This window comes from Podarcis gaigeae (genome assembly GCF_964106915.1).
Source record: "Podarcis gaigeae genome assembly, chromosome: 1".
Taxonomy (NCBI): domain Eukaryota; kingdom Metazoa; phylum Chordata; class Lepidosauria; order Squamata; family Lacertidae; genus Podarcis; species Podarcis gaigeae.
This window is the reverse complement of record NC_139678.1, coordinates 5,053,225-5,077,836: the sequence shown is the minus strand read 5'-3', so window position 1 is coordinate 5,077,836 and position 24,612 is coordinate 5,053,225. Positions and strand designations below refer to the sequence as shown.

The window sequence follows — 24,612 nt, the reverse complement described above, 5'->3', positions numbered from 1 at the left end:
CGTACAGGCTGCGCACAACCTCTCCCTGCCGGAGGGGTTGCGCGCGGCTATGGCACAAGCCAAAGCAGCAAGCGGGATAGAACCCGCTCACTGTTTTGGCTTCCCCTTTAGCCCCGTGCAGCCTCTCCCTCCCGGGAGACGCTGCGCAGGGCTTTCCTGGCTTTCCTGGGAGGTGGGGGGATTCACCCACCTCCCGCAAAACCGGCAGAAGCCGCGCAACTCCTTTAAAGAGATCGCTGCTTCTCCTGGCTTTTCTGGGAGGTGGGAGAAGGGACTGATGCGGCCAGTCAGTCCCTTCTCCCTCCTGTGGAAAAGCCCGCAAGAGCGCATGGAACTTGTGTGCAGCTCTTGGGGGCTTTTCCCGCCTGCCTCCGCCCTGCATTCGCTCCATAGGACGCACACACATTTTCCCTTGCTTTTTAGGAGGGGAAAAGTGCGTCCTATGGTGCGAAAAATACGGTAATCCTCCTCCCCCTTATCCATTTTTGCAATTATTCCAATAATACTCGTCACAAAACTTCTTGCAAGCCTACAAACGTAGTCTGGTTTTCACAAATACTTTTCAAATAATCTGTAAATTTACTCCAGTCTTCTTTGAATTTCTGGTCCCGCTGATTTCAAATCCTTCCTGTTAGTTTGTCCAGTTGTGCATAGCCCATTAATTTCATCCTCCATTTTTCTTTCGTCGGTAATTCTTCTTGCTTCCATTTTTGGGCCAATAACATTCTTGCTGCCATTGTTGCATATAAGAACAGCTTACATTCCTTTCTATTTATATCACTTCCTACAATACCCAATAAGAATGCTTCTGGTTTCTTTATAAATGTATATTTCAACATTTTTTATCTCATTATAAACAGGAGAAACTCTCTTTATTGGCGTTCAATAGTTTCGATTAGGCAACCAATTTAGAGACCTTTTCAGGCAGCTAGAGGTGCTTTAAAGGCCTCCCCCGCGATCGGGATCACTGCCTTCACAGGTGCCCCTGCTCTGCTAAATCACTCAGGAATGAATTGCCTTTTTTATTTTAGCTTCCAGACTGTCTTCCAGGGGATACTCACACAGAGAACATTGCAATCGTCTTTCTGCTAGGTTACCAATGCCTACATCTGTCAGTATTTCTTAGTGCAGAAAGTCTTGATCTGATGTGTAGAGATTTTTCCTATTCTACTTAATTCAAGAGGGTTCTGGAAGCTTCTGGAAGCTTCTTTGTGTGAAAGAAACTTCAGGATGTTTGGGTTATTTCTTCAGAGAAGCTGAGCACAGCTGGTTTAAACTGGTTCTCTTATCTCTTTCTGTCGAGGTCATGCTGACTATAAAAGTAAGGCCAGAAGGAGCCTGGGTTTCACTTTCACTTTCTATCTCTCTTCATTTTAGTGTGGTGTTCTGTACATACTATGTTTAGCGTTAAGGTTTTAGACTTACAGTGGTACCTCCTGTTACGGACGCGATCTGTTCCAGAGGCCCGTCCGTCATGTGAAATGCCCACAACTTAAAACCCTGCATCTGCGCACGCGTGTGGCGCGATTTGGCGTTTCTGGGCATGCGGGAAGCACCATTTAGCGCTTCTGCGCATGCGCGAGTGGCAAAACCCAGAAGTAACCCGTTCTGGTACTTCAGGTTGCCACGCGACGTAACGCAAAAAGACGCAACATGAAGCGGACACAACACGAGATATGACTGTATTATTAGTTATTGTAAGTTTAAGTCTGCTGCAATTGGATTTCTTATGGACTGTGCCAACCCTGAATGTACTGGATCTGTGACCATTATGCTCATTTGCCTTCAGCAGCAGTAAAGCTCTGCTGGATGAAATACAATTGCTTCTGATCTATTTTTTGGGAACCCTGCAACGTGTTTAAGTATTTACTTTGCTAACTATACATTGGAATCTGCTCTGGATCAATATTGGGTAGAATTCCAATGACAACATCACGGTGGCAAGGTCCTGTGTGAGAATAGCCATAGCTAATGAGGTGGACAAAATTGGCACTGTGTTTTTATATTGCAAACTGCCCTGTTATTGTCAGATGACGGGCAGGATAGGAATTTAACAAAAATTCGAGACCAGGGAGAAGAGTCAGTGGAGGAAGATTGGAGGAAAATTAAAGACTATTTACAGAGATATTGTAAAATTAAGGAATTTTAGAATAATGTTGGATTGGAACTAAGTGGTTTCTAGCTATGATGGGTTAAAGGAATATGAAAAAATGGGTTTATATAAGTAAAAATCTAAGATTGTAATAATTTAAGAATAAGATCTGGGTAGCAAAAAGAGGGAAAGAAATTGTTGAATTAATAATTTGATTTGGAATACAAAAAAAGGGAGGTCCGAGGAGGTCCGAGAAACAAGTAAATGAAAAATAAGGAGATGAAAAGATTGATTGTTTTTAACAATTTTTGTTGGATATTTTTTTTCTTTTTTCTGTTCTTTTTTATTTTTTATTTCTTGTAATGTAAAATCCTTAATAAAAAATTTTTAAAAAAGGAATTTAACAAAAATAGATTTTCTAACATCAGTTGCGTTTGCCTTCCTGCTCCGCCAACAGCTCATAGACCCCTGGTTCACCGTATCGGACAGTAGCAGGGAGAGGGCGCTGCAGGCAAGCTCCCAGACCCTCGCTGCCTTCCAGGAGAACTATCAGCTCCCTGTGAGTTTCCTTCTCTTCACCTGCTTGCCAGCTGCCCAGTCTGCACATCTCTGCCCACTATCCCAAAGACTCCAGCGGGTGCAGAATGCTGCAGCGAGGCTCCTCACGAGGTCCCTGCCATGGGAACATATTCACCCAGTGCTTTTCCAGCTGCACTGGCTCCCGGTGGAGTACAGGGTCAGATTTATTGTGCTGCTTTTGACCTTTAAAGCCCTTCACAGACTAGGACCCTCGTACCTACAGGACCGCCTCTCCTGGTATGCCCCACGGAGAGCCTCAAGGTCCATATATAGCAACCCCCTAATGGTCCCGGGCCCTAAGGAAGTCAGATTAGCCTCAACCAGAGGCAGGGCCTTTTCAACACTGGCTCCGGCTTGGTGGAACGCTCTGCCTCATGAGACCAGGGCCCTGCAGGATCTGATTTCTTTCCGCAGGGCATGTAAGACAGAGTTGTTCCGCCTGGCCTTTGGCTTGGAGCCAATTTGATTCCCTCCCCCTCTTTCTTTTTTCTTTTTCCTTTCTCCTCCTGTGATGAGGCTGCATTGTAATATTTTAATGTTTCAATATTTTAATTTTAATCTTGTTTTTAAGTTGTATTCATTCAACTTGTTTTTATTATTACTTGTTAGCCGCCCTGAGCCCGGCCTTGGCTGGGGCGGGTGGGGTATAAATAAAAATTATTATTATTATTATTATTATTATTATTATTATTATTATTATCTGTAAGCAACACCATTAAAATGCAGTCTTAAAAATGACTTAAAACAACTCACGCTCGCGGAAATGAATTGTGAACAGCTCTGAATGTTCACATTTTTGCAAGGATTTCTACCCCTCCTCCCCAAAAATATAATACATTTTCCCTGTTACTTTCACTGATATGTCCATGTTTGTACACACTCCCCCCTAATGTTTCCACGCTTGTACACATTATTTGGTCAGATAATTTCAGTGCAAAATTCAGAGAAGTGTGACTTATGAAAGTTCACACATTCGTTCGAGAGGGGCAAATCAGGTAGCTTCTCGTTGAAAGTCAATCAGAATCAGATTTCTCCCCAGCCCTGGTCACCATCCATCTCACAAGTGGCATGGAGAGGGGACCCCCTGTCAAGAGGTCCTACACATGAGTAGGCCTCCGGCAGAGACACATGCTCGACTAGAATGTTCTCTCCCATCTGGTCTGTCGGGAGCTTCAAAAGCTTTTTCCAGCCCAAATATCACAGCAACTGATACCAAGAGGCATCAACACACTTTGGATCAGCAGAGTATAGGCAGTCAGCGTTCAGACTCAGTAGCGCAGCTTTTCGGCTAAACTACGTTTATTTACATATACCGTATTTTTCGCTCTATAAGATGCACTTTTCCCCTCCTAAAAAGTAAGGAGAATTGTGTGTGCATGTTATGGAGTGAATGCAGGCTTTGCGGGCTATCCCAGAAGCCAGAACAGCGAGAGGGAGGGCTGCGCAGTGCTCCCTCTCACTGTTCTAGCTTTTGGCTTAGCCGTGTGAAGCCTCCACAGAGCAGTGAGGAGCCTTCATGCCCTGCAGAGGCTTTGCGCAGCTATCCCTGGCTTTTGTGGGAGGTGGGAGAAGGGACTTCCCCCACGTCCCAGAAAAGCCCCCAAGAGCCATGCTCCCTTTAAAGAGCACGCGGCTCTTGCGGGAGGTCGGGGGGGAGCCAGGAGGCTTGCTTTCACTGAAGCTAGGAGGGCAAGAGGGATCGGTGCGCAGCGATCCTGCTTGCACTCCTGGCTTCAGGGATAGCCCCGCAAAGCCTCCCGAGCGAAGAGGGAGGAGCGCTCCCTCTTCGCTCAGGAGGCTTATTATTTCTTGTTTTCCTCCCCTAAAAACGAGGTGCGTCTTATGGTTGGGTGCGTCTTATAGAGCGAAAAATACGGTACACACTCGGAGCTTCTTGACTCAGCTCCTTCCTCTTCAGCATCAGACAGCAAAGAGGGAGAACAAAGGGACAAATGTCCTACAACCCAGTAATAAAAACATCCTGTCTCCTTCACTTCCCACAATGTGGAATGAAAATTTACACCGCCATGTGATATAAACAATCCCATGACTGCAACACGGGGAAAGAATCCTAATACACACACACCAAAAAAACCCCGCCTCTGTTGTAGGTCATAAAGATCAGGCAGGCTCAAATGAACAGATTTTTTAAAATCTTTCTTTTTCTGCAGGATGGAGAAAATTTCCAGCAGTTTGGGTCGCTGGTTGCATTCCTTGCCCCCTACACCTGTGATGGCTCCGTCAGATGCCGGCAGTGGGCTGCCCAGTGCATTAGTTGCCTTTTGCACATACAAGGTGAGGATGTTTTGAACGGGGGCTGTGTGAACCCCCAGCCTTCACTCCCCTTTCTGATTGGTTGGTTGGTTAGATGACTGGTTGAGTGATCAATTTACAGTGATGCCTCACAAGACAAAATTAATTCCTTCCGCGAGTCTCTTCGTCTTGAGGTTTTTTCGTCTTGCGAAGCACGGCTATTAGTGGCTTAGCGGCTATTAGCGGCTATTAGCGGCTTAGCGGCTATTAGCAGCTTAGCGGCTTTAAGAAAAAGGAAAAAAACTCACAAGAACTCGCAAGACGTTTCGTCTTGCGAAGCAAGCCCATAGGGAAATTCGTCTTGCGAAGCACCTCAAAAAATGGAAAGCTCTTTCGTCTTGCGAGGCATTCGTCTTGCGGGGCACCACTGTAGTTTTATGGAGGGGAGAGCTATCAATGACTACTAGCAGTCCTTTTTTTCTGGGGGGGACGCATACCCCTAAACATTTTGTGAATCTTTGTACTTTTAAAAAAATAGTATTTTTATTAAATTTTACAAATTTGTATTCAACAGTCATCAACAATAAACACAAAGTGTGAAAAATTCCCTTTCCCCCCCTCCCCCAACGACTTCCCTCAACTCCCCCCTGTTGTTTTCCAAAAAAAATTACTACTTCTATATCTTGATTTCATAGCCTTCTACATAAGTGCTCTTAGAAATTCTTAATTTTATACAATACCGTTCATCCCCTATATTATACTTGTATATTTTCATATCATTATTCCAACTTTTTTACATTCATTTTGCTTAGTTTCATTCATTTTGCTTTAGCCAAACCCTGCAAGTGAGTCTAGTTCTTTACAATATTGCTGTAAGTACAACATGAACGGATTCCAGTCCTTTTTAAAGTCTCTGTTATTGTTATCTCTTAATCTTCCTGCAAGTTTTGCCGTTTCTGCATATTCCATCTGTGAATCTTTGTACTTTTGTCCATTTACTGTTTTGATTCCCCCCCCCCGATTTGAACTATAAAATGATGGTTTTCTTGAGTCAAAACGAGTAGTACTGGCTACCAGCCATGACAGCTGTGTTCTTTTTGCACAGCTGGAGGCAGCAATGCTTCTTAAGACCTGTTGCTGGAAACCAGAGGAAGGGACCTGCTTCTGGGTTAACAACAACAACAACAACAACAACAACAACAACAACATATTATTCTTTGAAGGAGAACTACTTGAAAACGATTTACGGGTGGTATTTAACTCTGAGTAGGGACGCGGGTGGCACCATGGTTTAAACCACTGAGTCTTGGGCTTGCCAAAGAGAAGGTCAGCGGTTTGAATCCCCACAACGGGGTGAGCTCCCGTTGCTCGATCCCTGCTCCTGCCAACCTAGCAGTCCGAAAGCACGTCAAAAGTGCAAGTAGATAAATAGGTACCGCTCCGGCGGGAAGGTAAACGGTGTTTCTGTGCGCTGCTCTGGTTCGCCAGAAGTGGCTTAGTGCTGCTGGCCACATGACCCAGAAGCTGTACGCCGGCTTCCTTAGCCTGTAAAGCGAGATGAGCGCCGCAACCCCAGAGTCGGCCCCTAATAGTCAGGGGTTCCTTGACCTTTACCTTTATTAGGTATAGTATAAGACTGAATCAGATAAGTGCTGGAGATGCAAAAAGTTGAGGAAACATTCTTTCATATGTGGTGGACTTGCAAAAGGGTAAAAGAGTATTGGGAAATGATCCACAATGAATTGGGGGGGTGTTTAAAAGCACCGAATTTTTCGCTCTATAGGACGCACCCGACCATAGGACGCACCTTGTTTTAGAGGGGGAGAACAAGGGGAAAAAATTCTCCCCCTCTCTGACCAGTGCCCCTTCAGCGAAGCAGCAGGAGAAACGGAGCCCCTTTCATTTCTCCTCCCGCTTGGCTGAAGGGGAGCTGCGCAGCTCTCCCTCTCTGCTGAAGCCAGGAGAGTCTTGCTCTCCTGGCTTCAGCAAAAGGAAACCGAAGCCTCCGGAGCACAGCGGGAACTTGTGCTGTGCTCCGAAGGCTTCAGGCGGCTATCCCTGAAGCCTGGAGAGCAAGAGGGGTCGGTGTGCACTGACCCCTCTCGCTCTTCAGGTTTCAGCGAAAGCAACGTGTGGCCTCCAGAGAGCGGAGGGAGCGCTCCCTCTGCGCTTCAGAGGCTTCGCGTTGCTATTGCTGAAGCCAAAGAGCCTGCATTTGCTCCATAGCAAATGGAGAGGGAAAAGTGTGTCCTATAGAGCAAAAAATACGGTACTTTGCCCAAAAAACCAGAGTCCTTTCTGTTGGGGATAATTCAGACTGAGATTCCCAGATGTCAAAAAGGTTATTTATGTATTTCACTACTGCAGCCCATGTCTTGTTAGCCCCAAAATGGAAAACAAGCAAGGTCCCTACCAAAGAAGTGTGGCAACTTAAGTTGATAGAATATGTGCAGCTTGCAGACTTAACATATAAAAGAACAAGAAGAATAAAAGAACAAGAAGAACATACGTTTAGAGAAGATTGGAAAACGTTTATTGAAAATATGGGAAATAACTGTGTACAGCTGAAAACGTTGGCAGCATTAAGATAAATTCAACAGTGTAAATAGGTTTTGATGGATGCAATAATGGCATACTGAATGGTATAGTTTCTGTAAAATACGCAGGGATTTATGATATGTAAAACGAACCATGGAAAGAGAAGAAGGGAAGTCATTGATATCTTAAGGATGTAAAAATGAGTACTTTGAATTGTGAGTAACTTCCCACAACGGAAGTGGCGGACAGAGACATGTGTAAGCATTATTTACGGGTGTTTATTCAGCATACCGTAGTTCAGGAAGAAAGGAAAAACATGTCTGCTTCCCTTCGTGTCCAAGCACACAGCAGTATAGCAAAAGCGATATACAAACGGAAGTTCCCAGCAAACTGTGCTGGAAGTAAACAGGCATGTGACACACAACAATCATGCCTGTTCCTTTGAAGGTGGAACGGAACTATATCCTAACACTCCCTTCTTGCCTTTTCTTTCCCAGCTCAGTCAAAAGTCACAGCAGAGGAGGAAGAAGAAATGCTGGCTGCCTGTCATGACCTGAAGGCAGAAGTCCCCAGCGCTCTATTCGAAGCTTCATGCAGAATGGCCAAGGTGAATTTCCCAATCATTTGGCTAACATCTGTGGACCAGATTTCATTAAATCACAGAACTACAGAGTTGGAGGGGACCCCAAAGGCCATCTTAAGGTCCATAAATAGCAACCCCCTAGTGGTCCCGGGCCCTAAGGAAGTCAGATTAGCCTTGACCAGAGCAAGGGCCTTTTCAGCACTGGCCCCAGCTTGGTGGAACGCTCTGTCGCATGAGACCAGGGCCCTGCAGGATCTGATTTCTTTCCACAGGGCCTGTAAGACAGAGCTGTTCCGCCTGGCCTTTGGCTTGGAATCAACTTGATCCACTCCCCTCTTTCCTTTTTTCCTTTCTCCTTCTGTGATGGAACTCCTATTTGGGGACTTCCCTGGCTTTTTTCTGGCCCATGTAGGACCAGTCTGGATAGTTAGCCTTGGTGAAGACTTGATGTTTTCATCCCCCAAAAAAGTTTTTGATTTGAGTTTCTACTGAAATTGAGGCTGCAATTTAATGTTTTAATGTTGTATTTTAATCTAGTTTTTAAGTTGTATTTCAATCAATTGTTTTTATACCTGGTGTTAGCCACCCTGAACCTGGTCTTGGCTGGGGAGGGCGGGGTATAAATTATTATTATTATTATTATTATTATTATTATTATTATTATTATTATTTCCAACCCTGAGAAATGCAGGATTCAGAGATGAAGAATCCACAACACGTGTCCATCCAAGCTCTGTTTTAAAATCTCCAGCAAAGGAAAACCCACCACCTTCGAGGGAGTACATGCCACTTCCATTTCTTTGACGATTTCCCCCTCAAGGGTCAGAATGAACTGCAGTTGCATCTCAGTGCAATTGTTATTGTGATCATAGATTCACAATCCTGGCATTTTCACAGGTGGTCAGCGTGCATTTCCCACCACATCAAGCCCTGGATTTCATCGAGGTCATCCTGGAAGACCTGGTGTCCGGAAATGAAATGTGTGCCATTTCTGCTGGCCGCTGGCTGCTAACCATCCTTTGGGACTCCGGAGACGCTATGGGAGCACAGGTGACCACTTGCCACTATGGGGGGGGTAGCCTTATTGGAGTTCACCGATCGGGTCTGCGTTGCTCTGGGACAGGAGGAAGAAGGTCAAATGACACCGAGGTTGATTCCAAGAAAGAGTTTATTCTGCTCTCCGGATAGCAGAAGACACTTGCGTGATCAAGTCCACAGCAAGTCCAAAAAAATGACAAGTTTCATGCAGTATATATATCCTCCAGGCACCCTCTCCCCCCTTCCCATATAAATCCAACCACGTCAGCCTATGTACGCAGGTTGACATCACATATGTTCTTGCTCTGGTATTCTTAACCATAAAAGGGAATCCCTTGCTGTACTTCTGACCATAAAAGGATTTTCCTGTTCCTACTCTTATCTTGGAGGAAGAGGTCGTCATCTCCGAGAACATGCTCTGGCACTGTTCCCAGATTAGGTCTTTGCATCTTATTATTATTATTATTATTATTATTATTATTATTATTATTATTCAATTTTTCCAATACAAAATTTTATACAATTCATACATCTTTTTTATATCCGTTCTCTTTTTGACTTCCCTCAACTTGACTGATACTCCTTTCCTTCTTAATTTCTTACAGATTTCTAAAACCTTACTTCCATTATTTTTATAGATTAAGTCTTATTTTGCTCACATTCTAACATTTCTTCTTACAGAGCTTCATTAAAGCTTGCAAGCATTATTTGATTATCACTTAATTTATGCATATACTCTGTAAACTTTTCCCAATCTTCTATAAATCTCTGATCTCGTCAATTTCGGATCCTTCCCGTCAGTCTATCAAGTTCTGCATAGTCCGTCATCTTCATTCTCCATTCATCTAGTGTAGACAACTCCTCTTGCTTCCATTTCTGTGCCATCAATATTCTTGCTGCAGTCACTGCATATAAAAATAACTTCCTTTCTTTCTTATTTATCTCCTTCCCTGTAAGAACGCTTCTGGTTTCTTAACAAAAGTGTATTTAAACATTTTCTTCAATTCATTATATATCATTTCCCAAAAGCTTCTTACTTTCTTACATTCCCACCACATATGATAGAATGTGCCCTCTTTTTCTTTACATTTCCAACATTTGTTACATCCTTTGTACATCCTTGCTAACTTCACTGGTGTTACATACCATCGATACATCATTTTCATCACATTTTCTTTTATTCTTGTGCATACAGTGAATCTTAAACCTTCTTTCCATAAGGTCTGTGCGTCTTTTGTGGTCAGCACGTAAGATAAGGCACAGACGCATCATTCCTGCTCTACTGGAACTTGGCAAGGTCACTCATTGCCGCCACGGACTGATATGGGAGAGAGCTTCGAGCACAGCCGGGTTTTTGTTTATACATTGACTCAGAGCTCAAGCTAATGGATTTTAGCTAAGGAAAAATAGGGGTTTTGGTGCAGTTTCAAACTGCCTGCACAGTCAGTTTTGGGTTTGGGAAACCCATTCCTTCAGGGGGGCTTTTATAAGCTTTGTTTGACATGTGTCGGACAAGTCTCCAAAGGCACCAATCTACAGTTGGTTGTTGGAGCAGGCTTTGGCTGGTGTGGAAACTTGGCTTTAGGTTTGAGCAGAGGCAGGGATCATGTTTCATAGTCTTCCTTGGGTCAGGCGCACATGCCAGTTGTGGGTAGGGCTGGATGGGCAAGTTGGCTGAGTGATGGGTGCGACTCTCACCTTCGCACATTCTGCCCATGGGTAGGCTCTTCCTACACGTACCCATCACTCCAAAAGATCCAGCCAGGTAAAAGCTCTTGCAGAGGACACAGAGCAGGGCCAGGGAGGGGTGTGCCTTGTAGAAGGGAGTGTGGCCAAAGAGAGCCCCGGGGGCCAGGTAGAGAGGCTTGGGGGGCATGTGGCCCCCATGGCTGAAGTTCCTCACCCTTGTTTTCGAGCAACCAACGAACATAAACCGAAATTAAATTTTGACCTAACCAGCTTAGTGCAGCAGAGCGCCACTGGGTCCTGAATGATGTACAGTTGTACCTTTGTTTTCAAACGGAATCCCTTCTGGAAGTCCGTTCGACTTCCAAAACATTCAGAAACCAAAGTGTGGCTCCTGCAGCCAATGGGAAGCCACGCTGGATGTTTGTCTTCCAAAAATCATTCAAAAACACTCACTTCCGGTTTTTGATTCGGGAGCCGAAATGTACGAGTTCCAAAGCGTTTGGCAACCAAGGTACGACTGAACTTGGTTTTACTTTTGCAAAAACAAAGCAGATACTCTTCCATTGAGCTACAGCCTTTCCCCCAAATAAGATTGCAATGTTAATCTGTTCGTGGTGTGCACATTCCTTGGACCAACCCACTCCCTTGGGCTGTATAAGAGTATAGAAATATAGGGCTGGAGAAATGCCTCTCTCTGAAACCCTGGAGAGCCATTGTGAGTATGATAAAGGGCCAGCAGGCCTAGTGGCCTGGCTCAGGACAAAGCAGGTTCTTATGCTCCTCTGTTCAAAGAAAGCTTAAGTAGTGTTAAAATTCTAAGAAGGTATTTGGAATTTCTAGAATGCAATGGACTCATACGAGTGGGACTGCTGATAGCAATGCATGCACCTGAATTGCTCCTGTCAGGTTTCAGAGATCCTGGACATTTTCTACAGCCGCTTGCCTACCATCAAACAGGAAGATCTGCGGCAGGTCCTTGTGGAAGCTGTGGCTGCTGTCTCCCATTTTCACCTGGACACCGTGATCGAGAGCCTATTCTGCCGCCGCCTCCCGATGGACAGGTGCATGCCAGAATTAAGCTGAGGCTTTTGTACATTTGGGGGGAGATTGCATCTGCATTTCAGCCCACAAATTGGACCCACTGGGTTTAAGTGAACGGTGTTTGTGGGGAAACAAATCCTCTTCAACTTATGTGTTGTTGCATTGCAGTGAAACAGGTGAACTCTGGAGGACTCTAGGCAAAGACCCTTCCCAGGCCTTACTGATTTTATGCAAGTTAGCAGCCAGGGTGGCAGAGCCTTCAAGTCTGGAAGTCCCTTTCTCCTCAGGCAGCAATGAGAGCATGGAATTTGCAGATGAAGGACCTCTCAAGGTGAGCAAGAAGAAGGGAGGAGCAGTTGGGAAACAGGGAGGGATTCTTAGAGGGGAGAGATTTCAGCTCACTTAATGTAAACAACATAAGAGTATCAGGAAAGCCTGGCTACTGGGGTAGCCTCACACGCACCAGAAATCTGATGGGGTTTTTTTGTTCTTGTTTGAAGAGGAAAATATAGGTATATATGAAAAAGAGAATTCCTGGATGCCTAAGATCCAGGTTTGGGGCAAGTACTCTTTGGTGAGAGAACTCCAGCAAAAAAATTTCCCTCCTAAGTTGTTTCCAGAGTCCCTCTCTTCCCTCTTAACATAGAAAGAGACCACACATTTTGTGAGTTAAAAATGCTTTACTTACAAACTCTTCCAAGGTCCCATTCATGTGCTTTTCCATACAGCACTCAGAAAATCAGGCAGTCTTGGAAGGTGGACTCTCCTTCATCAGAGGTTTTTCAGCAGAGGCTGGATAGCTGCCTGTCAGTGATTCTTTAGCTATGATTCCTGCATTGCAAGAATTCGGGCTAGATGTCAGGGACTGGGTGGAGGAGGAATGGTGGAGACCGCCTCCCCGGCCTGACCCTTCCAGAGAAGAAGAAGACAGTTCAGAACTACAACAGGGGTTTGAGGGAGGTCACAGCTCAAAGGCAGATGAGGGGGAAAGCTGGGAAATAAAGGGAGAGAAGGAAGAGGAACCACCAGGAGGACAACAGCTGATGGACAGAGTGTCCTTAGGAAGCATTCTAGGCCCGACCCTCCCAGAACCTAGCGAGGCTTGAAAGTAGGAGAGCAAAGAGCTCAGAAGCAAAGGGCCATCAGCACCACCCATAGAGGAGATGGTGAATGAGGAAGTGGGAGAAAAAGGGGGTGGAGAATCACTCGGGACAACGCCATTACTCCAAGAGGCTGAGTTCCAAGCCTCTCTGTAAATATTGAATAAAAAGCAGATGGTAAGGACTTTTCCTTGTCTTATCTGTTCCTCGCAACCTGCTGTGGGGTTGCTTCCTCTGCCACTTGATACTAGATGTTGTTGTTGTTGTTTTATTTATACCCCGTTCATCTGGCTGCGTTTCCCCAGCCACTCTGGGCGGCTTTGAACAGAAAAGTAAAATACAATAACCTATTAAACATTAAAAGCTCCCCTAAACAGGGCTGCCTTCAGATGTCTTCTAAAAGTTTGGTAGTTTTTTCCCCTCTTTGACATCTGGTGGGAGAGCATTCCACAGGGCGGGTGCCACTACCGAGAAGGCCCTCTGCCTGGTTCCCTGTAATCTCACTTCTCGCAATGAGGGAACCGCCAGAAGGCCCTCGGAGCTGGACCTCAGTGTCTGGGCAGAACGATGGAGGTGGAGACGCTCCTTCAGGTATACTGGGCCAAGGCCGTTTAGAGCTTTCAAGGTCAGCACCAACACTTTGGATTGTGTTCGGAAACGTACTGGGAGCCAACGTAGGTCTTTCAAGACCGGTGTTATGTGGTCTCGGCAGCTGCTCCCAGTCACCAGGCTAGCTGCCGCATTCTGGATTAGTTGTAGTTTCTGGGTCACCTTCAAAGGTAGCCCCACATAGAGCGCATTGCAGTAGTCCAAGCGAGAGATAATTAGAGCATGCACCACTCTGGCGAGACAGTCTGCGGGCAGGGAGGGTCTCAGCCTGCATACCAGATGGAGCTGATAAACAGCTGCCCTGGACACAGAATGGACCTTCACTTCCATGGACAGCTGTGAGTCCAGAATGACTCCCAGGCTGCGCACCTGGTCCTTCAGGGGCACAGTTACCCCATTCAGGACCAGGGAATCCTCCACACCCGCCCGTCTCCTGTCCCCCCAAAACAGTACTTCTGTCTTGTCAGGTTTCAACCTCAATCTGACCACTGGAATTCCTTCTGACTCTACAATTCCATGATTCAGTTCTTTGATGGCCGTTTTACTGGAAGACGTCCTCTCACACACCAAGGTGTGCTTTCATTCTCTTGCTGTTTCTCTGTTCAGGCCACTTGCGCCATCTACGAGGTCCTGTCTGTGCTACACACCGAAGAGGGCATCCAGGAGCTCTTCCCAGAGCTGTTCTGCACTCTCCTAAAGCAGGTCAGCAAAACCCTGGAGAAGAGGATGCCCTTTTATGAGGGTCGCCGGAGGCTGTTTCTGAGAGAGCAGCATTTGTCTGAAGGCAACCCTTGCAGGTCAGTCTCCCGCTTTGCCCACCTCTTTTTGCACGGGCCTCCTCTGGAAAATTATAGATCTTGGGTCTGGGCTTTGAGTTAGAAAAAATGTTAAGAATCTCATTTATTAGGAAACCAGAGGCATACCTGTTGGGCATTAGTGCTTCAGATATTCCTTAAAAATTTAAAGATCTTTTTTCGTATGCAACAGTGGCAGCGAGAGTTCTTATAGTTACAAGGTGGAAAAGTGACAGAATTCTTTCTAGACGAGAGTGGATACAAAAATTGACTGAATATGCTGAATCAGATAGTCTATCTGAAAAGTAAACAAATAAACCAAGAATTGAATTTGTATCAAAATGGGAAGCCTTCAGAACATATCTTAAACAGAATTATACCATGTTAAAATCTGTACCAGCTTTTGAGTCATCCCAGCAGCTTTTATTAATTGGTTAGATAAATATAAACATTTATAAATTGTGAAAATATTGATATAAAAATAGTATTTTGATACGGCAGTAAATTTATGTAAAAAAAAATAAGGAATAAATGGGAGGTCAGGTATAATAGGGAATGAGATTTTTATTTTTATTGTAACATGAAATTGCAATCACAAATGTCATAATTTTTATCTTATTATCAGATTGTGTAAATTTTATTTTCTTTCCTTTTCCCTCCCCTCTTAAGTTGTACCCATTTTTGGTATTTATTATTATTATCATTGTATGTAATAAGCATGGGAATAAGCATGGGGGAAAATAAAACAATAACATAAATAAATAAAAGATCTTGGGTATGGGCACCAAGCCTTATGAGGAACAGTTGAGGCAACTAGGTATGTTAAGCCCGGAGAAGAGGAGACTGAAAGGTCATATGATACCTGTCTTCAAATAACTGAACGGCTATGTCACATGGAAGGTGTGATGGCCTAGGACTCGGACTCGGAACCAGAGGGGTCTCAGTCTGCACCAGATCCTTTGCCTCAGGCATAACCTGAACCAAGTCTGGGGCCTGATTCTGAAGAGCCCCAGTCTGCACAGGTTCCCCTGCAACAAACACCAGCTTGGCCGAGTCAGGGGCCTGATCCTGCCCTGGCTCCAGATGTGGGGATGACCTCGTCGCCTCCAGCTGGGCCATCACTTACAGCTGCTCCACTACCGGTTGGGTCAGGGGAGGTTGAGGCGGCCCCTGGGTCCAGTAACCCACCGACGGGATTTACCTCGTTGCCTCCAGCTGGGCCATCACTTACAGCTGCCCCACTACCGGTTTGGTCAGGAAAGGCTGAGGCAGCCCCTGGGTCTAGTAACCCACCGACGTCTCCTGAGCTGCAGAGACTAAGGTCTGAGAGAAGGAGAGACCTGAATACTTGCAGGAGGAGTGCTCGCCTTCAGGCGAAACAGGGAGATGAGTCGCTGGGGGATCAGGACCGGCCGTTACTCCAACAAAGATAACAGGCTGTTGGACCCTGCCCCAGGTTGCGGAAGCAACTTTGCTGTATGCTAGATCCTGCCTGAGATCCTGTACCTGTCATTGCCTGGTTTTCTGCCTCGTGTCCTGCCTTGGCCCTGTCGGAATGACTCCTAGTGGAAACTCCGGATTCTGGACTGGTCCTGGACCGCGTTTCACGGGTTACCCCTGAACCCAGCACAGAAGGTGGGGCAAGATTGCTTTCTCTCACTGTGGAAGGTAGTGTTACCAGAAAAATCCGAGGGCTCCCTTGGACAAAAAGTAAAGACACCAACCAGAGTAAATTGAAGCAAATCAGCAGCCTGTAGGCTTGGTCTTTATTGAAGAAAGACTGTCGTGACAGGGTGCTCCCCTCACTTGCAGGTGAGAGGAAAGACCCAGAAAGATGGTGTGCAAGACCTTATAAAAACTTTTGAAATTCCCACCCTGTAGTTCAAGCCCACCCCCAGAAACATCGTGCATACATTACAGAAAGGAGGGGTTGAGGGAGGAGTTGTGGTGGTAACCTGAGTGTCTTGTCACCTGGCTGGTTCCTCCTTTCCCCCTCCCCATGAGTCACTTCCAGGAACTTCCAGGAGACAAAGAGTAGTTGGCAGTTTCCTGCCCCCAGAGGGAAGATCTGATCACTGTCCTTTGTTCCAGTCCATGCTGAATCCACTCCCATATGCAAGTTCTTTGTGATCTTGATTGTCTTCTGTCTAGGACCATCAGGGTTGGCATAGCAACTGGGCAGGGCTCCTGTGGATGTGCTGGGATGGTGAAGGGATTATGGCTGCCCTGTATCAAACCTTCCCCATTGTGTAGTCCTTCCTTCATGGAGTAAAATAAAAGTAGAACAGTGCAAATCCAATGCATGGTTGATTTTCTATGAATTTATAACAGAAGCATAGCGTATGTAGTGTGTGAGTGTGAGTGTGTGTGAAGTTTGTACAAACTGGATGATGGGGGGGGGGTTTCCTGCTACAGTAGGACCCAAACTGCTGGATTCAAGCTATAAGCAAGAAGATTCCAACCAAACATTAGGAATAACTTTCTGACAGCAAGGGCTGTTTAAGAGAGGAATGGACTCCCTCGGGATGTTGTGGACGCTCCTTCCTTGGAGGCTTGTAAGCAGGGATTGGGTGGCCATTTGTCAGGGATTTTTTTAGCTGAGATCCCTGCATTGCAGGGGGTTGGACTAGATGACCCTAGGGGTCCATTCCAGCTCTACAATTCTATGGCTTCCTGTGACAGCAGCCCTTCTGAACAAGTAAATTTGCATAGACAGAGGCCTCTCTTGTTTGCCTGCAAGAACTGAACTAACAACTAACAACAACAACATAGCATGCAGATGTGCAAACCTTGGGCTTCCTCTTAGACAGCTGCACACGCAGAGTTCCATCTTTATGACTTCTTTCCATGCAAAACAGGCTTTTTATTTTTATTTTTAATTTCTATCCTGCCCTTCTTCCCAATGGGAGCCCAAGACAGCAAAAAGCTAGGAAAGCAAAATGCTATAAAATAAAATAAAGACATTTAGTACATCAACAAACAATGAAAACATCAAGTACATCAACAAACATTTAAAAACAGTCACATAACCCTCAGTTATTAATTTCCAGGTTGCTAGGAGCCATAGCTTTCGGACATCAAACCTCCCAAATGAATAGAATTGTGTGTTGTTGTTTTTTAATTGCTCCTGAATGTTAATAATGAGAGAGGCAGACACATTGCACCAGGAAGAAGGTTCCACAAAGGGGGAGCCGCCACCAAGAAGACCCTGTTGCAGGTTTAGGTAGTTGGATCTCAAGCCATTTATGGCTTTGCACGTTAATCCTAACCCCTTGAAATATGCCCAATAAGTCACCCGCAGCTGCTGGCTCAGTGCTTTTAGGACCAGAGGTGACCAGAAGTGGCAGACCATTTTGGCTTGAGAGCAGTACATGTGAAAAGGATCTAGGAGTCTTGGTTGACCACAAAGTTGACATGAGCCAACAGTGTGACGCGGCAGCTAAAAAAGCCAATGCAATTCTGGGCTGCATCAATAGGAGTATAGCATCTAGATCAAGGGAAGTAATAGTGCCACTGTATTCTGCTCTGGTCAGACCTCACCTGGAGTACTGTGTCCAGTTCTGGGCACCACAGTTCAAAAAGGACACTGACAAACTGGAACGTGTCCAGAGGAGGGCAACCCAAATGGTCAAAGGCCTGGAAACGATGCCTTATGAGGAACGGCTAAGGGAGCTGGGCATGTTTAGCCTGGAGAAGAGGAGGTTAAGGGGTGATATGATAGCCATGTTCAAATATATAAAAGGATGTCACATAGAGGAGGGAGAAAGGTTGTTTTCCGCTGCTCCAGAGGAGCGGACACGGAGCAATGGATCCAAACTACAAGAAAAAAGATTCCACCTAAACATTAGGAAGAACTTCCTGACAGTAAGAGCTGTTCAACAGTGGAGTTTGCTGCCACGGAGTGTGGTGGAGTCTCCTTCTTTGGAGGTCTTTAAGCTGAGGCTTGACAACCATATGTCAGGAGTGCTCTGATGGTGTTTCCTGCTTGGCAGGGGGTTGGACTTGATGGCCCTTGTGGTCTCTTCCAACTCTAGGATTCTATGATTTTCAGTCTGTATTGGCCTGTTCTGCTTCAAGTATCTGACTTTGACCTTCTTCCGATTCAGATGTCCTTTCTGTGCCCTTTTGCTCCACAGACTTTCTGTGGCAAGTCTGAAGGCTCTCGTGTTGAAGCTTACTACTGATCCATCACTGGCAGAGTTTGGAGAGGTGAACATCTGGACTTCACTTGGTGACCCTAGAACCCACCAGGAGGGGGCTTCTCTGCTGGCCAGGTGAGGGACTTGGGATTTCTTAGTGAAGTAAGTCCTTCATTTGATGTTTGCCACACTTCCCCTTGTATTCAGGAGCAGTGGACTATGGAGCTGAGAACTGCCACATTCCTTTGTTATCCTATACAGAGTTCAGCAAGCCATCAATGAAACATTTCAGGTTATCTGCTATATATTTGGGGAAATCGTTTGCCTGTTGGCTATGCATTTGGTCATCTTCTAAGAGATTGCAATCAAATTATGCAGGATGCTTCCTGAGATCAAGGAGCAGGTTTTTGGACAATGGCCCACCATTTAGAATCAATAATAACAACAACAATAATAATACCTTTATTGTCATTGTGCAACCTGTGTACAATGAAATTAAACAAGCCTCCCCCCGCCCAAACAATCAAGATGGTGGACTTAACCTTTCGGAATGACACTTGAAGGAATGGGTTTTCCAAATCCAAAACTGACTGTGCAGGCAGTTTGAAACTGCACCAAAACCCCTATTTTTCCTTAGCTAAAATCCATTAACTTGAGCTCTGAGTCAATGTATAAACAAAAACCCAGCTGTGCTCAGAGCCCTCTCTCTCCTTTATCAGTTTGTGACGGCAAGGATGACCCTGACTGCAGCAGTAGAACAGAGAAGAAACGTCTGTGCCTTATCTTATGTGCTGACCATAAAAGACGCACAGACCTAAGTCTGGGGACAACACCAGAGCATGTTCTCAGAGATGATAACCTCTTCCTCCACGTTAAGAGTAGGAAGAGGAAGATCCTTTTATGGTCAGAAGTACAGGAAGGGATTCCCTTTTATGGTTAAGAATACTAAAGCAAGAACATATGTGAAGTCAACCTGCGTACATAGTCTGATGTAGTTAGATTCCTGGGGAAGGAGGGAGGATATATATATTAGAGGATATATATACTGCATATATATACTGCATGAAACTTCTCATTTCTTTGGACTTGCTATGGACTGACCAAGCAAGTGCCTTCTGCTATCCGGAGAGCAGAATAAACTGAACCAAACTCGGTGTCATTTGACTTCCTCCCTCCCTTCCCGGAGCAACACAGACCCAATCGGTGAACTCCAATAAGGCTACACACTGATTTTAACCAAATGGTGTACAATCCTCCCCAAGTTCAAGAAGTCTGTTTGGAAATAATTGGAATCCGTAGACTGATGGTTTTAAAGTTGCACTGATTTTAACCACTGATTTCAAACTGCACTGGTTATTTGGGTTCTTAGAATTCCCAGGCAATGCCAGTTATGGGGATGATTATGGCAATAACAATAATAACAGCAATAATTTATTAGTAATACAGTGGTACCTTGGTTTCCAAACTGAATCCATTCCGGAAGTCCGTTCCAAAACCAGAGCGTTCCAAAACCAAGGTGTGCTTTACCATCGAAGGTAATGCAGACTTTTAAAAACAACCCCTAAAACAGCAATTTAACATGAATTTTACTATCTAACGAGAGCACTGATCCATAAAATGAAAGCAATAAACAATGTACTGCAGTCACACAATCAATCAATCAATCAATCAGTAGCTGAACTGGGTTCCACACAGTAACATAAAAAAGTGCCGCGAAAACAAAAAGACAAAATAAATAGCAAAAACAGTCAGACCTCAGCATAACACTCAAAACGGTGTTTCCGTGCGCTGCTCTGGTTCGCCAGAAGCGGCTTACTCATGCTGGCCACATGACCTGGAAGCTGTACGCCGGCTCCCTTGGCCAATAAAGCAAGATGAGCGCCGCAACCCCAGAGTCGTCCGCAACTGGACCTAAGGTCAGGGGTCCCTTTAACTTTTAAGATCGTCTCTATGAGAGTATATTGTATTTAATTATGGGGTATTGGAGTTTTTAGGGGGCTAACCTGGTTGGGATAGCAGGGATAGCAGGCTTGTTGGTTTCTGAATATCTGATGTAAATTTTCAATTTCTTTGTTCTGTATGGGACAATGACAATAAAGATTATTGTATCGTATCGTATTGGGATGAAGCTGCTCTGAAACAGGGGAGCTCGTATTTTGAATTACCCCAATTCAGAGTCCCTCACTCACCCACACAGCTGTGGAGGTGAGTATTGTTAAATTGTGGGTGAACATATCAGACGATATCTGATTCTTCAAACAGCTCTTGTTTATTCACAGGCCAGAACAGAACTGAACTGAAGGGTTCAGCCAGCCTGCTTATATAGAGCTCCAGTACAACGCAACAGTAACCATTTTCTGTAACTATCCAATCACTGAACGTCACTTTCAATCCCTTATTTGCATATGTGGACCTGAGTGAAACCTATCTACAGTATCCCCCTGCTGGCCCAGGGTGAGAACTTCAGTACATAACAAGTATCTTGTAATGTTTCTTTTCTCTTCTAGACATCTGTTTCAGAATCGACTTCTGGACCACAAGATCATTGAGAATGCAATCCCCTGGATGACTTCCGAGTCCGAAAAGCTTCGGCTGACAGGAACTGCCTTCTTTTCAGAGGTAAGACCTGGGCATCTCAGGTGTTGCTTTCAAAAGGTGCTGTGGTATTTGAGCATAAGAACGGAGGGCTCTGGCTTGGGTCCAGTGCTAGTCCTAATCAGTGTAGACCCATTGAAATTAATGAATTTAAGTTTGCAGTTCCCATGAATTTCAGGGGTTCTACTCTCAGTAGGACTAGCACTGGATGTGGTCCACTGTTTCCAGGAATGGCTCTGTGTTGTCATTGCGTAGGGCAGTAGCAGAGAGAAAACAATAGCAATGAACATTTCTTATTTGGCAAGAGGAATCAAAAGGACTTCCATAATCGAAAGTATATCTCTCTTCCTGAGAATGAGGAAATCCCAACAAAAGAAAAACTGATGAGCTATGCAGGATTGGTCAAGTTGACATATAAACTGCGTGACAAGGACAATCGTGACTTCAAGGAAGAATGGGAACTTTTTACAGATTATCTAAAAAGACAACAAAATGATTTGGACTCCTTGGCAACTTTTGAATAAACATCCACAAATTTATTAGTTGAATAAATGATAGATAAGGCAATGATGTGTACAATTTTACAATACGCAGAGAACAATATGCGCAAAGAAACTAGAGAGGGGAGCTGAGGGAAGTCCTTGGGGGGGAGAGGGAGGGGGGAATAAAAAAAGGGGGGCAAATGTAAATGGATATATTGATTGATAATATGTTTCTTAAAATTGTTTATACACACACACACACACACACACACACACAGGTATCTCAGATTAAGAACTCAGTTTGTTCTTGAGGTCCATTCTTAACCTGAAACCGTTCTTAACCTGAGGTACCACTTTAGCTAATCGGGCTTCCCGCTGCCGCCATCACCGCACAATTTCTGTTCTCATCCTGAAGCAAAGTTCTTAACCCAAGGTACTATTTCTGGGTTAGCCAAGTCTGTAACCTGAAGCGTCTGTAACCCAAGGTACCACTCTCTCTCTCTCTATATATATATAATAATAATAATAATAATAAAAATAAATAAATAAATAAATAAATAAATAAATAAAAGGTACACTGGTGCCCCGCAAGACGAATGCCTCGCAAGACGAAAAACCCGCTAGATGAAAGGGTTTTCCGTTTTTTGAGGCGCTTCGCAAAACTAATTTCCCTATGGGCTTCCTTCGCAAGACGGAAACGTCTTGCGAGTCTTGCGATTTTTTTCGCTCCCCCCTTTTTCTAAGCCGCTAAGCCGCTAATAGCCGCTTAGCCGCTAAGTCACTAAGCTGTTAAGCCTTTAATAGCCGCTAAGCCGCTAAGCCGCTAATAGGGGTGCTTCGCAAGACGAAAAAACCACTAGACGAAGCGACTCGCAGAACGGATTATTTTCGTCTTGCGAGGCACCACTGTATATAAATGCAACGAAATACGGTAAATAACTAACTGAAATTGTCTGTTTATTTGCAGGCGATTCGGGACCCCATGCTAGGAGAAAGGGTGCGTTTGAAATCCATTCTTCCCCTCCTGATGAAGAGGGCAGGGGACCAGCACCTGGGCACCCGCCAGATGGCAATCAAGGGCCTGGCAAATGTTCTCCTCGTGGCTGCAGACAAGGTGAGGCTTTGCTCTTTAAAGGTGGCTGTCAGGGGCTCAGGAGCAGAGGCACAGGAGAGGGAGGAAATGGAGAGCGAGGAGGAGGAATCCGAGGGGGGCATAGGCAGTGACAGTGGTCAGAGGGATTCCACGAGCCTCTCCAGCGAATCGGAAGATTCACAGAAGGGAGCGCCGATGGCCAGGGCAAGGGGGGTGCCAAGGGGGAAACCCCAGAAGGAAGGGGCCAGCGGGGACTCCCAGAGCAGCAGTTGGAAATCAGGACCAGCTTCCCCACCAGAGCGCAGTGGGGGGGAGGAGTCCCAGGAATCGGGACCAGTGTTCTCACTACGAGCGAGAGGAGATGAGTCAGGATTGACCACGCCTCCATCGGAGAGCGGGGAAACGGTCAGCAGGAAGGTTACCGGCTGGGCGCGCGCGCCAAGTTCAAATGTACAGGCGAGCGGCACAGCAGGCAGCCCGGATAGGGAGCCAGGTCCTAAAGCCCGCCGGAAGGAGGGGGAAGACTCAGGGGGGTCAGCATCAGAAGAGTCCAGAAAGAAGGAAACCCCAGGGAGCAGAAGGACCCAGAGGAGGAAGGAACAACGGAAGAGGTGGAGTAAGGCTAGAGTCTTAAACTGGTGTCTAGGAGGCGGAGACTCAGATGGAGCTTCGCCGGTCTAAGGTCTAGGACGTAGAGTTGCACGCTGCGGTTTGGAAATGGAAACTAATCTTCAATAAAGACTTTTATATGTTATTACTGACTAGCGTTGGTCCTCTGTGAGCTGGGACCTGGAGGCAACTCTGACAGTGGCGTTATTGCAGGACGCCCGTGCGTCAAAGGCATCAGCTGAGGGAGGCAACATGAGACAGGGCCTTTTCTACAGTGGCTTCCTGCTCGTGGAATACTTTCCCCAGGGAGGCTCCCCTGGTGCCTAAAGACAGACAACGAAGAGGCCATATGAAAATGTTCCTCTCTAGCTAGGCATTCGGCTGATTAACATCCTATGGCTTTTTTTAATGTGCTTGTAGAAGGGGGGTTATTGGTTTGCTTTTTGTTTTGCTGTGCATTTTGTGGAATTCAACATCCTGGTCTTCTGATCGTTCTATCTGTGCAAGCTGGATAGTTCCGTTGGTTAGACTGTGGTGCTGATTTCACCAAGGTTGCAGGTTCAAGCCCCATATGGAACATATTTCTGCATTGCAAGGGGTTGTACTAGACTAGGGGCAGGCAACCTAAGGCCCGGGGGCCGGATGTGGCCCAATCGCCTTCTCAATCCGGCCCGCGGATGGTCCAGGAATCGGCATATTTTTACATGAGTAGAATGTGTCCTTTTATTTAAAATGCATCTCTGGGTTATTTGTGGGGCCTGCCTGGTGTTTCGACATGAGTAGAATTTGTGCTTTTATTTAAAACGCATCTCTGGGTTATTTGTGGGGCAGAGGAATGTGTTCATTTCGCCCCCCCCCCCAAAAAAAATATATAGTCCGGGCCACCACATGGACTGAGGGATGGTGGTGTTGGGATACTGCCGGGGAGACGGGGGCATCAGTCAGGCCCCCAGCTGGCTCCAGCCACCGGCTGGCTGCTGGGCAATCACCGGTCTCCTTTGGAACAGCATCAATCAACAACACAAGCCTCAGATACATTTAGAGACTCGGCACGCTCTATCAGCAAGAGTTAATAAATCTTCTCGCAGCAGAAGTGGCGGACAGAGCCATGTGTAAGCATATTTACAGCATTTATTCAGCATAGTTCAGGGACAAAGGAAAAAACATGTCTGCTTCCCTTCGTCTCCAGCAAACAGCTAAAAGCAAAAGCAATATACAACAGAAGTTCCCAGCAAGTACGACACACAGCAGTCATGCCTGTTCCCTTTTAAGGTGGAATGGAACTACAGTGGTGCCCCGCAAGACGAATGCCTCGCAAGACGAAAAACCCGCTAGATGAAAGGGTTTTCCGTTTTTTGAGGCGCTTCGCAAGACGAAT

At 45.6% G+C, this 24,612-nt stretch overlaps 1 protein-coding gene and 1 long non-coding RNA gene across 4 annotated transcripts in view; one reads left to right on the top strand and one right to left on the bottom strand.

The window, feature by feature from the left end:
- LOC310840638 (maestro heat-like repeat-containing protein family member 2B) overlaps window positions 1–24,612 on the top strand; it is a 96,703-nt gene that overhangs the window by 54,889 nt on the left and 17,202 nt on the right. For 2 of the 3 annotated variants that reach the window (XR_014561947.1, XM_083730896.1), the window contains exons 27-35: window positions 4,843–4,966; window positions 7,960–8,069; window positions 8,943–9,095; window positions 11,679–11,833; window positions 11,982–12,144; window positions 14,129–14,319; window positions 18,453–18,590; window positions 20,963–21,074; window positions 22,500–22,646. Coding sequence is in view for 2 of the 3 variants with exons in the window: in XM_083730896.1 (XP_083587022.1) it covers window positions 4,843–4,966; window positions 7,960–8,069; window positions 8,943–9,095; window positions 11,679–11,833; window positions 11,982–12,144; window positions 14,129–14,319; window positions 18,453–18,590; window positions 20,963–21,074; window positions 22,500–22,646 (1,293 nt within the window). In the remaining variant the exon portion in view is untranslated. Of the gene's footprint in view, window positions 1–2,549; window positions 2,652–4,842; window positions 4,967–7,959; window positions 8,070–8,942; window positions 9,096–11,678; window positions 11,834–11,981; window positions 12,145–14,128; window positions 14,320–18,452; window positions 18,591–20,962; window positions 21,075–22,499; window positions 22,647–24,612 lie in introns of all 3 variants that reach the window. The other variant, XM_083730895.1, reaches the window with a different exon arrangement.
- Window positions 16,050–16,680, bottom strand: LOC310838904. Its single transcript, XR_014561211.1, has 2 exons — window positions 16,393–16,680; window positions 16,050–16,112 (listed from the first exon to the last, which is right to left on the bottom strand). It is a non-coding gene; the product is annotated as an uncharacterized lncRNA (long non-coding RNA).